We start from the raw sequence: 16,913 nt of genomic DNA, 5'->3' as shown, positions 1-16,913 counted from the left end.
GCCTCACATTTAGGGGGGAGGAGAAAGTATAAATCCACTTCATGTGGTTTGCCAATGTCAATTTAATACAAGACGTGTTGGGCGTGCTTGATGGCGCGTTTGTTCAACAATTGATTTTCATTACGCATACTTTTTTTTTGGAATACTTAATTATCCGCATCGTTTATGACACATCTGATTCATCTATCTTTGAACCATTCGTCATCTGGTAGAAAATTGCTGAGCATGAACTCTTGCAGCACGGAATCTCATTCATATACATTACCGTCAAAAGATTCAAATCGGCAACATTTGTTATGTCTGCATAAATAAAATCGTATTTTATTTTTTTCTAAATCACTCTTCAAAGACTGATAATGGTGTATATTATTTATTTATTTACTGACTTAGTAACTGGGACCAGTGCTGATGACATCACTCCCTCGGTAGGGTTGCTAAAATGATCTTCCAAATTTCAGGCATATGTCACATCTTGAAAATATCTTGATTTATGTATGATTTTATAAAACCATAATCTATGGATCGAGAGTATAAAAGGTACAGTATAGCTCATCAATGTTTAATAGAGTGCCTCCTAGAGGAGAGAAAAAACAAATGGTTCATGAAGCTTCATTTTGTTTATGATTCCAAAAAAAGGAACACAAGCAATAAGAAGTTTCCAGCACAAATGTAACTGCAACTTTCAAGGCCAGGAGATTTCCATTTAGCTGTGACTTGCTAAATGATCCGACATTTGTGCCGATGCTTGCATTTGTATCATTTGCGCTAACAGCTGCCCTCGAGTTGCTCCGGTAATAGGGCACGTTTAATTACGGCACGAATATGACTCACGCTAAATGATGATGATGAAGAGTAAAAGAGCCAAAGCAAAGCAACACAGTCACAGACGACAATAAAAAAGAAAATTGCAGGAAAGCGACCTACCCTGTCCATTGACATTCCCCAAACATTGCTCATGAATTATTGCAACCCAGCACGGGTTTCTCGCTCACGGCCTCGTGCGCCTTTCTATATCCTTCCATCATGCTTCAGCTATGTGGAAGACAATAATATGTTTGCCCATGAATGAAGCACTGTCCCTATAAAAATGTGAAGACTCATGACCTGAAGGCCTGGCATAATAAATGCTTGAGGGCGCAACTAGCCTTGTCAAGAACAGAAAAAGGGAAGAAATATCCCGCTTTGAATATTTAATTTCCGCCTCATCATAATAGCGTCAGAGAATAACAATGCAAATAAATGTAGAATGGGGACTTTGTTTTATGACATTCCACAAATATGCAGAAGAAATGCAAAATAATGGGAACATTAGGATTTTTAAGAGGACCTTCAAGGGCTTTCAGTAGGGCAATAAAATTATAGCGCACAAGTCCCTAGTGTAATGTTTTGGATAAGAAAAGGCTCTCACGTGACACATTTGCTGTCGGCCACAGCTTTTTTTGGAGAATATTTGCATAAAACGTCAAGGGATGGCAAGTCTGGTTATTGAATTGTCCTCAATTTGACTGTTGGAGATGTCTTGATTCATTCTGAAAGACTTTTTGCTGCTTCTTACCCCAAATAGATTTGATAAAGAAAATACAGCACCCATTATATGCTGTTTTCGGACAAGTTCCAACCTGCTTGAATCGCCAGAATATTTCTCAGCTAGACTTAAAGAAGCAAAAGACTTCCTGTCAAAATAGGCAAGCAAAGAAATAAACTCATCCGATGCATTACGTCCCAGAGGAAATCTGCAGGTGGGAGGAAGCATAATGGCTTTTGAGTTGATAAATTAATGAGGCGTGACAAAAAAGGCATGAACGGCATGTGACATGTTGATGGTGGCAATCATGTTCTTAATTGACCGCATGACAGCTGCATTAACAAGAGCGAGCGGTAAAGATGATGAATAATTTCCAAACAAAAATCATTTAAAAAAAAAGTAGATTACCAAGTCATATTTGTAAGTACCCTGACTACATTTCAAATTATGAATGGGAAGAGCCTTGTCATTAAACCCTGCCCATGCAGTGCTCAAACTCCACCACAAGGAGGCGCGTCATGTAGCGCCGCTTTAAAAAAAAAGAAGGGAGAAAAAAAAGAAAGAAAGAAAAACATGGGCAGATTCGAAGTGCACACATCCGTGCACGGCGTGTGTCGGTTCTCTAACAAACTGTCAACACCATCCTGACGGGTGATCCGAAGTGAAGTGCCGGCGGCACGCACAAGCTCGTTAGACCTTCGGGTCAAGAGCGCACGCTTTGTCCTGGCGTTTGTGTCGCTCTGCACGGGAGTTTGTGGATTTTAAACATCTCTTTGAGGGAAAACGTGGAGCGAGAAAGGAGAACGGACTTGCGATCACAGCAGAGCAAAAGGAAGGAGATCCGATCGTTGTTTTTCATGCACCGAGCAACGTCACGCAAACCGGATAAAGTCATTGTTTCAGTCCCGCTTGGATGTTTCCGCTGGAGCCGAGCATGATTTGGAGTGTGCTCCTCGAACAGAATGGTCGTGAGGTCCAAGAATTTCTTTTTTCTTAGCGTGATCCCTTCTTACATGAATTCGGCTTCCTCGTTTTGACCCAGCAACTAAATTAGACGCGTGCGCGTTTTTTGTGTTGCTCTACATGACAAATCAGCTGTTTTGTTTGGCAGCACGCTGACTTTTTTTTTTATTAGAGGACGTTTTCATGCTTTTATTTACCTGGAGAACTTTTTTAACGATGAAGAGGAGAAAAATCCCACGCTTGTTTTCGAGTGACATCGCCGCCGTGTAGTGGACCCACAAGGGTGGCGTTATTCCAGCTTTTATTTGCATCTCCACTGACTGGATCAAATGGCTGACCTGCGTCCACCACAACAAAAAGTTATGAATTCGCCTGACGGTGAATGAGAAATAAGAAGCGGCTGTGTGCAATCAGCACGATTTGTGGACTCGTTTTGCGTTCGTGACATATTGAGCGAATTTGCAGTGGAGTAGAGGGAGAAAAAAAAGAAAAACTGAAGACATGGAGGAATGGAGGCAATGCGGACGATGGCTGATCGACTGCAAGGTTCTGCCCCAGAACCACCGGGTCGTGTGGCCCTCAGCTGCCGTGTTCGATCTAGCGCAAGCCCTGCGTGACGGGGTGCTCCTGTGCCAGATGTTGCACAATCTCTCCCCTGGATCCGTGGACCTGAAGGAGATCAATTTCAGACCTCAGATGTCACAGGTGAGTCTGTAAGCCCCCCCACCGAGCACCAGGTGATGTCTCTTGCACAATATCACATAAGTGTAAATTGCACGATATAAACTATTGCGCAATTCACGCAAAGCAAGTCCACTTTGGACTTTTCAATGCCATAACACACCCACTTCTTTGGCCGCAGTTCAAATGACAGAGCTGCACCCCTTACTGTGCAGATCCGTGCTTAAAATACGCACAGGGTCATTCGAGTTATGCGTTGAAAAGAAAAAACGTCCCACCCTTGCACTCTTTTACTGTTTTACGCGCATCTGCATGGATATTTTTATAGTACGTGTGATGGAAAACATGTTAGCTGGAGATTTTTAAAAAAATGCTGTGTAAGTGCAAGTAAATAGGAGCATCTTGAGATAGAAGATAGAAGTGTTTCCTTTTTAGATATAAATGGCTTTCTTGGAGGAGCAGTTGGGTGTGGCGTGTTTGAGGCAACTCAGGGGAAGATGCTGGAGAGCCAGCACTGTGTGGGTGTGATAACATGACAACAATTTTCTAATGTTGGGATTTGTACTTTGATACCAAATATGTCTTGCTGCTGTTATGAAAATACAACAATCAGCCAGAAAGCCTTATTTTAAGGTATCGAGACTTCATGGAAAGTGCCGATACCAGTCACCGATACTTGAAGCAAAAAAAATGTGACCATACATCAGAAAATTATCATCTGCATCAGAAAGAAAATATATTTGCTCAGATGTTCAATGAAATTCTGGTATTGAAGATCCTGCTTAAAAAATATTTTTGCATACTTTTAAGCAAAATGCTAAATGCTGCAGTCATTCTATGACCTTCACAAAAATGACATAAAGCCAGTTTTATTTTATTTTTTCCTCCAGTGTTCCCTTTCTGCTTCATCTGAATTACATTACCACAGCCAGCGTGAGGAAGTATTGGCTGCCAAAGGAAGTTCATTTGACCACAGTGGTCGAAGGAGAATGGCAGCCTCTTGTTCTAGTCTCAAATAGTACTGAACCAATTTGTACAAGTCCGTTTGTGTTCCTTGAGTAGTTCTATCCCAAGCTCCTAATTATTGGACTTCCAGGTTGCTAGCTTTGCCTGCTATCTTTCTCTTGCTAGCCACAATTAGCCTCAACTTATCTGATCCACAAAGCTTTGGACTGCTTTAATTACAAGGCGAGCGAGAGGTCGAGCTGGCATACTTTGATCCTCCCACTAATCCCACGATGAGGAGATGCAGCCACAGCAAGGGTGGGGGGCTTCGGTGACAAATTGGTTCAACAAAAATCTGGCAGCTCAACAGAAGCACTTCGTGATTTATCGTAAAGGAAAAAGGTCAAGGCCTGAGTTTTGACACAGCCGAATGAAGAAGAGGTCAGGCGTAGCTTTGGCTTTATTTCTTCTCCACGGAAACTTTTTTTTTTAAAGTGCACGGTAGATAGATAGATATTTGCAATTGTGAATTCCAGGGACTGAAAAGCAAATTGTCCATTCATGCATCACTCAAAGTGAAGGACCATTGTGATATTCATGACGCTAATCGTGAGCAGTGAGCCGCACATCAACGTGTCTGAAATCCAAAGCGACTGAAGGTGATGTCTCGTAATTTTAGCGTAATAATAGCCAGCAAATTCAATAAATCGTATATCCGAATGAATCTCCGAAACAAAAGCTCACAGGCGAGACGGACTGCTAAATCCCCGGATTGCGTTCTACCAGGCAGTATTAATCTCACCCTCAAGGTTTTACGTGGATTCCTAATGAACTCAGATGTTTTGGAGATGCATCAAAACTCTTAAGTAGTTGTTCTCATTGTCTGAAAGCCGAAGCCCTCGGGGGCCATCTTCATATTCCACCGGTTCTTTCTCATCCTTTTTTTTTCTTCTCTGCTAGCTAGGTAGTTGCAAAACCCTTTGGGATGATGCGAGCTTTTGTTTCTGCTCCTGCACACTCGCTTGCGTGTAGTCAAAACGTTGTCACCGTGTCTGCCACAGGGCGCCGAGTTATACGCTAGAATTGAGATCCTACCTCTCTCACCACATTTAAATTTCTCTTAAATGTCACATTTGATTAACCGTCACACTTTGAAGGCCATCAAGCTCCACAAAACAAAATGGACCACCCGGTCTTCTCTAAAATATCTATTAGGGAATGGGGAGGTCCATACTGTCGACCCCCCCCCCCTCCCGTGGGGTAATTTAATCTCAGCCTTTGGTGGACTGTTGACCACTTGACCCAAGTGCTAGCCGGATGCAGGTAATACCGCTAATGGACCTTGTTAGGGACACTTCCTGGATGGAGCAGCTGGGACTGTGTCACCAGAGGCTAATGGGATTGACGGGAAGAGAACAAAACGAAGGTAGAGCTTTCTAAACCTTTTATGTGAGGAAATTCACTTCCCGATGGCATCGGAATCTTTAAATTCTTCCATCGGTGTGTTGACCTTTCATACCTGTTGTGTTTTTGTTCTTGGGGTGACAAAATGGATGTCCCGCTGTTGATTTCCACTTGACCTGGAAGTAAAACTAAAGATGCTCTCAGAATCAAGCGGGACAAACTCGGAAGTCAAGAGATACTTGGATGTTTTTATGTTATTTTCCGGAAAGTACAAGTGAAGCTCTGCTGAGAAGTGACAAAATCTTGACGAGTGTGCACTTGTGGACAAGTGCTTGCTTGCGTGCGTGATATGAATCGAGTCTTATCACGTCTTTCATCGTCTTTCCATTAAAATGATAGAAGCTGCTGTAATTGACAAATAAACATGCTGAGTTTGCACTATTCATTCTTTGGCTAATAGCTCATAGTTATCTTCAGGTCAAGAGGTGCCAGAATTAATTGAATCGAGAACTAATCGATGATCTAATTAATCGCCTCGTATTTTAATAATCGAGTAATCGTTTGGAGACATTGTTTGAACTGAAGATTGTCTAAATCCATGTGTGGAAAGCAATTGTTGCAGTCATGCTGAAGTTGCCAGTGTGCCAGTGGGCGGAGCTTAGAAATTTGGACACAAAATGTCTCGATTTAGTAAACTGAAAAAGACAAGTGAACAAATCCCAGATTTGCTGCCACATCTCTTTTCCGCCAAGAAGCTAGCGCTAATGTTTTTGAACTTTTTAAGCTTCTCGATCGTGTTGGAGGCATTTTGTGGCATATCTTCAATTTCACCCCTGCAAAGGAATTCCAATTGGAAGAAGCTTCATCACTCGCTGGCCCTTTTTTTTTTATTATTTCACTAGCCGAAGGAGTCGCGGAGCCTTATGAGCGCCATCTGATTTTTCAAGAGGCTCCATCTGCATCGTGGTTGTTTGGGCTGATTAGCATGGGCACGGAGAACTGGAGTGCCTCCGTCGTTGCGGAGCCAGCCACGCTCTGCTGGGCGCCATCACCAAATGAAAAAGTTGTGACCAGCCAGATGGCAGAATATCTCCCCTGCAGTTCCTCTCATGCCAGACAACAGAAGACTATTTTATTTCTTCTCTAGTCATTATTTTTGCTCTTAATTTACTGATCAGTTTTTTGCAATATCAATTTTTTTTTTTCTTGAAGATAATTTTAAGTAATGGCACAAAGTCGATGCAAAATTTGTCTTCGCGGGCCACATAAAATGATGTGATGGACCGTATCTGGCCCCCGGGCCTTAAGTTTGACACCTATGAGCTAAACCAACTGGAGCTCTTCCATGCCAGATTAAGATCTGGACTTTACTTCCGAGGAGAGGCGAAGCAGTTCCCATCCCCCTGTGGACACCTCCAACCTCAGCGCTACCAACACACACAGACTTGAAAATGCACAACCTCTTCCGGGCAGGAAAGATAAGCAGCTTCATGTTTTCTCTTTTCCAAAGGAAACAGATAATATGCACTCCTATGACGCACGGGAGCAAACTTGGGAGTCTTGTTTGTGTGTTTGTTTGTTTGGAGCTGGAGCTTTTCGGGTCTTTGCCACGGAATGGAGAAGAGCGGATATCTTTTTTTGCTGACGCGTATTGATCATATCACATAATTGGCTGTGGAAAAGGAAGGACACACGGGTTGGGTTGCAATGTTAGGCTCACTCTAAAAAAAAAAAAAAACACTTGGTTATTGATCGCTCCGTCTCTTGCTAATCAAACGTACAAAGTGGAACAGTGTAATGCGCGGATGCAGAGGGCGGGAGAGGTCATTTCCTGATGGCCCAGCTTTTGCTCCCCCGCTAACTCTGAGATGTTGTCTTGGTCAAATTCTTCACGGTTGGCTTCTTTGTTTTTTTTTTCCCCCTTCCTTATCGGGTTTGTTTAAGGGGTAAACAAAAGCCGGTCGGATCTGTTGGGTAAAATTCCTGTCACAGGTCTTCTTCAATGTAATTTATTTATCTTGGAATATTAGAAAACGGTCGAGGCTGACATTCCAGCAGGTACCAGGTCTACCTTGATTTTATAAAGTCAAGGTTCAATAATTACCGGCCGTTACCGGTAACTCGTATTTGGAAGGAGAAAACAAGCCGAATGGAAACAGAGCAGAGATGGAAAGAGTGCTGAGTGTGCGTTTTGTAGTAACCCCGAAATTATATTTGTAGAGTTGTTTAGTCTGCTGCCTCGGCGCTGTGTGAGGGCCCGTCTTTCACGGCACGGCTCGTTCTCTTTGTGTGGGGAAAACCTTTTTTATTAGATATTCGTTTCACTCAGCGTAGCTGTCAAAAACGCATTTGTGTCAGTAAGCTGCTCTTTAGGATCATGGTGTAGCTAGTAAAAAAAAAAAAAAATAAGAGGGAAGTGGGTTTTATTTTTACGATGCAACTGTTTATTTTCCACACTTGTGGTTTTGATTGATGATCTTCTTGAAATGTGATTTCTTCTCGATGCCCGGCGAGAGTCAAGCCAGGGCATTTCTCAGAAAAAAAAATCCCATTAGGCTCGCCACTAGTTTTGTGTTCGGATTGTAAAAGTAACAGGGTGTAAAGAGAATGTGGTTAAACTATTCAGATTTAATGGTCAAGGCTCCTGGGGAATTCTAAAGACGGAAAAAAGCGCTACTGAATCTGATTGCGACGAAGCTTTTAGCGGGTTTTACCGGTGAAATTGAGCATGTCTCTCACTATGTCTGGTTCTCCACAACTACTTAGCTCCATTAGCAGACCAATGTTTAACTACACAACACTATGAGAACCAGAAAGATTTACTGACACACACAAACCAGGCTAACCGCGCTGTTAGCCACATTAGCTAGTCGGACCAAGTTGAGGCAATTAATAGGCGCGGTGTCTATTAAAACACATAAATTTGAGAATTGAGTCAATACAAAGTAAATAAGTTTCAGTTGTATTGTTAATTTGTGCTTTTAAGGTTCTCAAAATCCTTTAATGCAGTCTTTTATTCAACTACTAATGATTAGTCAGCAGATTAGCCGCACTCAGCCCGGTTGAATTTGGTACTGTAATTGAGAATTGCACTGAAAGTGATACACGTGATTTTTTAAATTAAATAGATGAATATCAAGGTATAATCATAAGCGACTGATCAAGTTCCCCCAAATCCATATTTTTCTTTTCCGCCACTAGTCTCCCACTTCCTGCTTCCAAAGAGTTTCATAATCTTCTCCTCCGCCGTTTTGCCGCACTCGACCAGACAACAAGAAACATCTGGACGTAGAACAGAGAGTTCCAAACACACCCTTCCCCACCTTGAGCAAGTCCACCACTTTTTTGGCCGGGACACCCCTGCTGTTATTCTTGCAAACTAAGCACAAGTTTGACATTCTTCTCATGGCTTAGCTCATTTCGGAGAAATCTGTGCGCGGCTTTCTTTTCGTTTGTGGTTTTGCTCTCACTGTGTTGTGCTAAGTGTTATTTTGTTTCTCCTGAGGGGGGGGCTCAACGTGAGCTTAACATGCCAGACGAGACACCTTTGCAAATGTTATTTTACTAATGTCCACATATTTTTTTTGTCTGCTCCCCTAAAAGGTCTTTTTTTTTCTTCTTCAATATAACTCGACCTTGACGGAGGAGTGTAGGTGGAGTGACATTTTCCCTGACCGCTCCCCTCAGAGTTGATGAACTGCTATTGTCACCGTCATTCATCTTTCTCGATTTTTGCTTTCCACTCCAAACCTGCTTTCAAGAAAAACGTAAAAACCGAAACATTCATTTGTATTCCGCTCACAACGCCACGTTTGTTTTTGTAGCTTTGCAACCCCCCTTTCTAATCAGAAGCTTTGTATGGAATTAGGTGAATGGATGGTTGCTATCTCTACCAACAAACTCCGTACACAATGCCAAATTTTTAATTTGCCCGCAACATGCCTCGAGTTTCATTTTCTCTGTTTACGTCCGGAGACATTTTTGTTCTGTGACCACTGATAGCGCCACAAATTGAAAGTAAACCTTCCCTAATGTCTTGCAGTGCCCGGCTAATATTGTGTGTTTAATTGGCAAAACTAATTCATATTTCTACGCCCCAGTGCATTTTAACATAACATCAATAACCGTCTTTTCATTTACATTTATAGATTTATAGCCCCCTCCCCACAAAACCTAGTGATTTTCCTTTCAAAAACAAAATCAGTCAATCGGCTTTAAGGAAAATAAAACAACGAGCATTGTTTTCCTTGTTGCTCAAAAAGGCGTGTACAAACACGAGAAACCGTGGTCATGTTATCCTCGCTCCCCAAGGAAGGCCGCTCCGAGGAGGATGAGGAGGTGTCAGCCCGCATCTGTGAGATCAGTCCGGAATCTGGAGGTGGGGCGTGAAGTGTTCCAAGGCGACGACAATGAGAGATCGCTCATGGAGGAAGTCTATGAGAGCAGACAGCTGGACGTCACGGGCCTCGGGCCGCTTGTACTTCTGCTGACACCGCTGTCGCCTCCGTTTGCTCATCCATTAATTAGAGTCGACCCGGTTCCTTTTTGCTAGCTGTAAGAGCAAAGATTATTTAAATATATCACCTGCTGAGTACTCGCACATTATCGTAGGTAAATGATATCTGGGGAGAATTTGAATGCTTAATGATTTTTTTTGGGACGATAAAGCACAATTAAAATTCTTTTTTATGCCCCCCCCCTCCTTTTATTTATATTTTAGTCAAAATAAGCAACCTGTAATCCACTGCAGGAATAGAAAATGCAAATGTACGTTCCATCGGGCGGATTAAACGCAAAAAGTGCGTGGGAAGACAACATACTTTAATGCCGCTGTAACCTTGAGTGCTTCCTTCTAATTAAAACAATAAGACTTGGGAAACAGACATCGTTGGCATAACTTCCTCGACAGCATCTTATAAAAAAAAGAATAGCAGAATAAAAGAGAACATTTCTATTTTCCCAGCCAGTTAATGACATGTTCCCCTCTCGCCTCGGGACAAACGGGAGCACGATAATGAGGAAAACAATCGCAAATGTGATGAGAATTCCTCACCATTTGTTTTATAACAGCTTTAACAAGGCACCTGTTTAACTGGATTAAGTTTGCACGCTGCACAAACTTTCCCGTTGTAACCTACTTAAAACTTTGAGCTTGATTTTGTTTCTAAAATGGCGCGTTTTCAACAGCTGCTTCCCCAAAGAGAAAGTTGTCTCCTGAACAGCTTAAGCCATCTCGACGGCATCTGCCTCTTGAATTATTCACATCTTTGAGATCATTGGCTCTGTACAATATGTCGACAGTAAAAATAGATTCTCTTCTTTGCAGTTTTATCTATAGCTCAACCATAATTTATTGATTTCTTCTTAGAAAGCCTTTGTGATAATTCCCCATAATACTGGATTTGTCGTAATAAAATTAAAATAGTTTTACATTATCATGTAAGATTGTCGCAAAATAAATTGAATTTATGTTTGTAATAGAAAATTGCTTTAAAGCTAATTTATTTAATTGGTTTGTCAGGCGCTGGAAAAATAATAAGTTTTTCCACTGCCTAGTTTGCATGTGGGTGAGGTGAAGAGCTAGTTTTAAACATAATTAATATTGATTGATAACTGTCTGGCACCCAATGATTGATGATCTGCAAAGTGCGCGCCGACAGATTAATGGACACATTCTCGTCGTATGTCCCTTGAATCATTTAAGTGACTATTTGCTATGGAAATTTGATACTCGGTCGGACTGTGAGCTATTTACACTCAATTCTCATTTATCAGTTGCAAATAAATAATGCAAAAGAAAATTAGTCAGCGGCGGCCTCATGCAGAGCATGGTGTGATAAATGTGGAGTGAATTGCTCTGCTTGGGTTCAATGTGAAGATCAATGACCAATTCGCGACTCGGCATCTTCACCTCCAAGTCAATGTAAATGGAGCTTAATCATGAACCTCAACACATTTACAGTTGCTCTTCATGAACTCCCATTTGTGTTTACATTCAGTCTCTGGTTAGCATGCGCGCACATTAGCTAGCTTAAACTTTTTTTGTAGTGTGTTTTAATATACGACCATCAAACATTTTCAAGATGTAATAATTGGTTAGCTGCTTTCAAAAGCACACCCTGGACATTTTTTCTTGTAAATCATCCGAGTATTTCTCTCCAAACCATTGTCGCATTCTGATGGATGGTTTGTAGGATTCAAGCTAACGGCGTGATTGGTTAGCGCTGGTCGAAGGGATGCGAACAGGCGGATCACGGCATTATTACTGCACAGAAATTGATCGGAGGGCCCGAGCAGGAGGATCCAGCTCTCAGTTTAATGAATAATTTAAATGTGAATGATGACTCAGCACCGGTACATGTGTTTACTCCGCTATAAATACACACGGTGAAAAAGAACACAAAATAATAACATGTTTTTGTTTAAGGTGTGATGCGTCAAAATGACTAATGTCTTTTGGATTAATGTTCGGTGTTTGGTTTTTCCGCCGGACCGTCACACACAAAATTTAAGGGCAACGGCAAAAAGTATTTTTATAGTTTGTCCTGATATTCTTCCACTTTATGACCAACACGTTTCATCTGATCTGCTGAATGAGTGTTTTTCTTCCTGAGGAGTGTCCATGTGTTCGAACACAACCTAAACGACATAATGTGGAAATCATGATGGAGGCAGCTCCATTTTGGTCACCCTCCAACTATAACAGTTCACAGTCTTGTGTAAATAAAAATTTTGGAGAGTCTTTCTGGGGGAATTTTTCCCCGCTGTTCATTACGACATGAGAAGTCAGTGATGTCGGAAGATTTGACTCAAAATTAAGTTTCGCTTTCTTCTCTCACTTCAAACGGCTCCCTCTGTGAACTCTATGAACACAGAGTGGCTGCTGTGAATTAATGCGAGGAAATTTCAGACCCTCACTCCTGTCCCCTGCTGCCGAGTCTTAATGGACGTGCATTGAAAAGACGCTGACAGTCTGTAATGCTTAAGTAGAAGGAAGACTATTGTTAAGCAAAAAAGGGATCAAATATTTTATGAACAAGTGTGTAGAGCTATGCAAATGTTCAGACGGATTCTTGGTCGTATATAAGTATTGGAATATAAAGTCTTGAACCAGGAGGTGAGGTCCTGTTTTGTAGCAGCCCAATACAACTGAACTCATTCGACCCACTTAAAATGATTTATTTCTGTCAATAGCAGTGAATGAATTCATAGAAGCCAGATTGTAGCTATTGTTACGGAAGGCGTAAATAGCCGCTTTACGAACTTGCTGACTGTTACTCAAGTGCTGCGCGGACACAAAGGAAGTCTGGATAGAATGCTGTTTATTAGAAGGGCAGGGAGGTCTTTTCCTCCTCAGTCAAAGAGCACAAGGAAATCCCATAAATGACTTCATGTCTTGGCCTCTGATGGTGAAATGCAGTGTGAACATTAAAGCATGGCTGGAAAAAAGCTTGCATTGGCATATTCGCTCTGGGAAAGCCCCCATTTGCAGCTGAGGGCGCTGGAAAAGTCTGATTCGGATTATTAAATTCAGGGATCAAGCACATATGTGCAACATATATATATATATATATATATTATTTCTATTTATTTATTATTATTATTTTTGATTATTCTTATTTTTTTATTTTTTTATTTATTTATTTTTTTAAATTTTTTTTTTAATATATTTGCGAGTACGTATTTTTGAGCACATTCCAAACCTATTTGCAATTAAGTACAGCTTAGCTTGTAATAGAAAGATCCGGAATTACTGCAAGGTAAGTCAGTAGAACTCGCTCCGTATTTGTTCTGTGCACTGATGAGATCAGGGAGTTCACGCTGACAGTTTTGCGTGTTTAAATTGAGGTTAGCGTACAAGCAGTCACGCTCCGAGCAGACTACTCCAGCGACCGTCACCGTGGCGACGACACTCGCCGTGTTTACAATTAGCATTTGCTGCATCTGAGCGATCTGCAGCAGCACAGTGTGATGTGGACCACATTGACGTTAAGAACACAAAGCTGAAGCTTACATTTGTTCTTCCAGGGTGTGGCCTCTCTATTATCACATCTCTCCAGTGCACCTCTGAGACTTGATCGTCACCATATCTCTTGCTTCACGTGGGCCTGAGCCAGTGTGGGGGTTTTGTGCCAGGTTCTTTGCATCATCAAAATCCCGCACGATTATCACGCCTGGCTTATCTGCTCGTTTGCATGGTCCGAGGACAGAGCCCGCTTTGTGCCGCAAGAGTAGGACAAATTATTTCAACGCCACAGGGAGGAGGAAAAAACTGTTTTTTATCTGGAACTGGTTGATAATGTGGATTTTTGGGTTTGAGTTGGTCGCTCGTGCTGGTGATCCACCAACTTGTCAATATGTGTACTGATAACAGCGATTGCAGCCCTGGGCTTCGATCTATTGCTATTGATCGACCCTGTTTGAATAGAGACACAACAGTAGGGCACATGTAGACGTCTTTATTTAAACCAACTGAATCGTAAATATTTTCATTCTCTCAACCTAACCCTGACCGTGTCTAATCTTTGCCGATTGTTGCTTCTGACTGAGAGACTCAAATCCTCACGGAAAGAAGCCAAGTCACGGCAGTGCAGCCAGCAATTTAAATTTTAATTGGCTAGATTTATCTTCACCGTCCAGTGTGACAGGCTGATAAGTAGACTTGATAGCAAAGAGTCTGTTCTATAAAGCTCGGCAAAATCCAGATATCTGGGGAGCGGCCTGCTTGAAAGGAGTGGAATGGATTGATGGCAACATCGCACAAACATGCACGGTCAAGGTTTAAGTGCAGAGTTTTACAAATCGATTCGACTTTTTGAGACGCTGTCATCATTTTATCCTTCCGGGTCGGTGATGGACTCCAAAGCCCACCCAGCATATATCTTATTTAATTTCCGTAGCACTAAGTTCCATCTGTTCATGCCCTTCCTAACAGCCATCGAGATTCACTTCCAAGCAAAATTGCATCATCAAAATGCAATGAAAGTGTAATTGAATAATTATCTTATGGGACACAGCGGCTTAATGTGTAATTTCCCACCGTAAATGCTGTGCCACCATGCTGTTTTGTAATATCGCCACGGTACCCAGGAGCCACGATTCAAAACGGCGCCGAATAAAAAAAAAACGTACCACCAAGAATATGAGCAATGCAAGTCAAGCTCTCAAACTGTGCAACGCTTTACATCCAAAAATCCCAAACATATGTTCCAAAATATGAATTGCTGGGAGATTAAAAAAAAAAAGTTGGCAGACTCAATCCTGTAACTTAAATTACAGCCACCCAAGGCGATTCGTCTGCAAGTTTTCCGCTCCACGGCCACATCTGAGTCTCATCCAGCCTCCTCCTGCTCTCCCTTAGCACTTCAGACCTTCTATGTTAGTCTACTTTAGTGTCTTCACCTAAGTGGACATTGCTCGGCCTTAATGTTTCACTCCCTGCCGTGTGATAGATGGACGGACAGTAGGATCTGCCTAATAATCATTTGCCTCCTGTAGAGGAAAAGCATTTGTAATAGCCGGGCCCTCTTATTACTAGCGCAACACCTTTATGAGCGAATCTAAAATCCCGCTGTTAGGCGGTGCCGACGCGACGACTTGTTTTGCCAAAAGTCCCTGTAGTAGTTTTGCTCTCAATGTTCCAGTCGTTCTGTGCTCCACCAAAGAAAAATTTCAATTTACCCGATCGGAAATGATAACTCATTCACTACCATTGACGTCAAAGATTCATTTTTTGGGTGAGTGAGCCAGAACAAACATAAATTTACGATAAAGGGAAAATTATAATGCAATATCTTTATTTTTCTTCTTTTTTTTATGTTCTATTGTACCATGAAGTTATCAATTTCTGTATTGTTTTACTTTTTTTCTTGTATTTCTTTAATGTTCGAAACAAACAAACAATAACGTGAATTGTTGATTTCTTTCTAATGATCTTTTGATTTAAATACCAGGCAGACACTCAGTCCATAGTAAATGTCAGGATTTAAAACCTGAGATTTCCTTGCCTGAACTTGTTCGTTTTGGCAAAGTTCCAGCTTCCTTTGAGGAATTTGCACTCTCGTAGCACATTCTTTGTCAATAGCTATTTTGGTACGTTGCTTATTTTGTCAGCTACATACGGCCTGTGGCTGTCTTGCTTCATACCAAGCGACATCAGAGCCAAGCGAGACGAGACAAAACCTCTTTGTGCAGCCTTTGCCTGCTACAACGAGACCATTATTCCGAAATAAAGCACCGATCCGGATTGCGGAATCCCTTTCAATTCATACAAAACTTCTCCGCATTTGACTTTTTACGATGTCGTTTTTATGTCGACGCAAATGTCACGGACCTCGGATTTGAACTGTAGAGGTGATCATTTGCCAGTATTCTACCTCAGGTTCCGCTCCATTAACTATCACACCGAGAGCTATAAAGTAAGCTTTGTGTTGGGCATGCCAGCTCAGCTCACCTGAGTATACGTTCGCCTGCTCTATCGACCATTCTATTGAGTCATTAAAGAATCCCGTTGCCTTCGGGGCTGCATGTTGCAGGGATTGTATCCAAGTGTGTAAGCTATCCAAAGATATGAACCGGCTTTTATTTGCATTTTCTTCTCGTCAGCGTGTTAACTTTTTCCATAAGGTTTTTATTTTTTTCGAATTCAAAGAAGCGCCTCAAGGACGTTGATCATGACGGCTGATGTCATGATTAATGATCGTCCTTGAGGATGCCTTGTTTGTGATATGATGGCGTGCATTATCTTAACCTGCTAGGCGCCGGCATGTTAATTAATTACCAGATGAGGAGATTGCTTCATCACATCTTATAGGTTTTATAGGCTAACGGCTTTATTAGCGCCACGTGGGGTTGTCAATTTTTTTTTATGGCACTGCTGTTTATTGCAACCTGTTTTTACATCATTGTAGTCCGTCCGGTCGGCTTTTTTTTTTGTTTCATGGTTTAAATCCGGACATGTCACCTCTAAATTCCCGTTGGAAAGGTTTAGGAGGGTACGATGACAGATGATTACATACCACGAGGAAAATATGATAACCTCCAGTATTCATCACCCAATGTCTGCTAGTTTATAACCTCGATTTGATGACTTTAGTGTCACGCTCACTCTTAGTAGCGATAAACTTCTCGGAAATATCACCTTCATAAAGACGATAATGTGCTTTCAAATAATGGCCAAGGCTTTTTTCATTGGTCACCCATCTCCACTTTGTTATTCAGCAGCCGTGTGGAGTCCCCTGCCCCCCCCAACCCTCCATCTTTTTTTTTTGCCATCTGCTTTGAAATTAATGGCCACGTTGGAAAGTAGGCTAAATCCAGAGTGACAGCTTTTTTTCAGCCTCCTATTTTTAAAGAGGTGCTGCAGGCGGAGTCCAAGTGCGTGGGAGAAAGAAGG

General features: G+C 41.8%; 1 protein-coding gene across 9 annotated transcripts in view; it reads left to right on the top strand.

Annotated features, from left to right (window-relative positions):
* Window positions 1-2,080: 2,080 nt before the first annotated feature.
* vav2 (vav guanine nucleotide exchange factor 2) overlaps window positions 2,081-16,913 on the top strand; it is a 65,252-nt gene continuing 50,419 nt past the window's right edge. For 7 of the 9 annotated variants that reach the window (XM_088391470.1, XM_088391467.1, XM_088391464.1 and 4 more), the window contains exon 1: window positions 2,082-3,193. In XM_088391470.1, coding sequence (XP_088247596.1) covers window positions 2,990-3,193 — 204 coding nt within the window. In that variant the 5' untranslated portion in view covers window positions 2,082-2,989. Of the gene's footprint in view, window positions 3,194-16,913 lie in introns of all 9 variants that reach the window. The other 2 variants (XM_088391465.1, XM_088391468.1) reach the window with 1 other exon arrangement.

Source organism: Syngnathus floridae, chromosome 12 (assembly GCF_059516105.1).
Source record: "Syngnathus floridae isolate MCC-2025c chromosome 12, RoL_Sflo_1.0, whole genome shotgun sequence".
Lineage (NCBI taxonomy): Eukaryota > Metazoa > Chordata > Actinopteri > Syngnathiformes > Syngnathidae > Syngnathus > Syngnathus floridae.
Note: the sequence above shows the minus strand (reverse complement) of the source record. Positions and strands in the feature narration are given on the sequence as shown.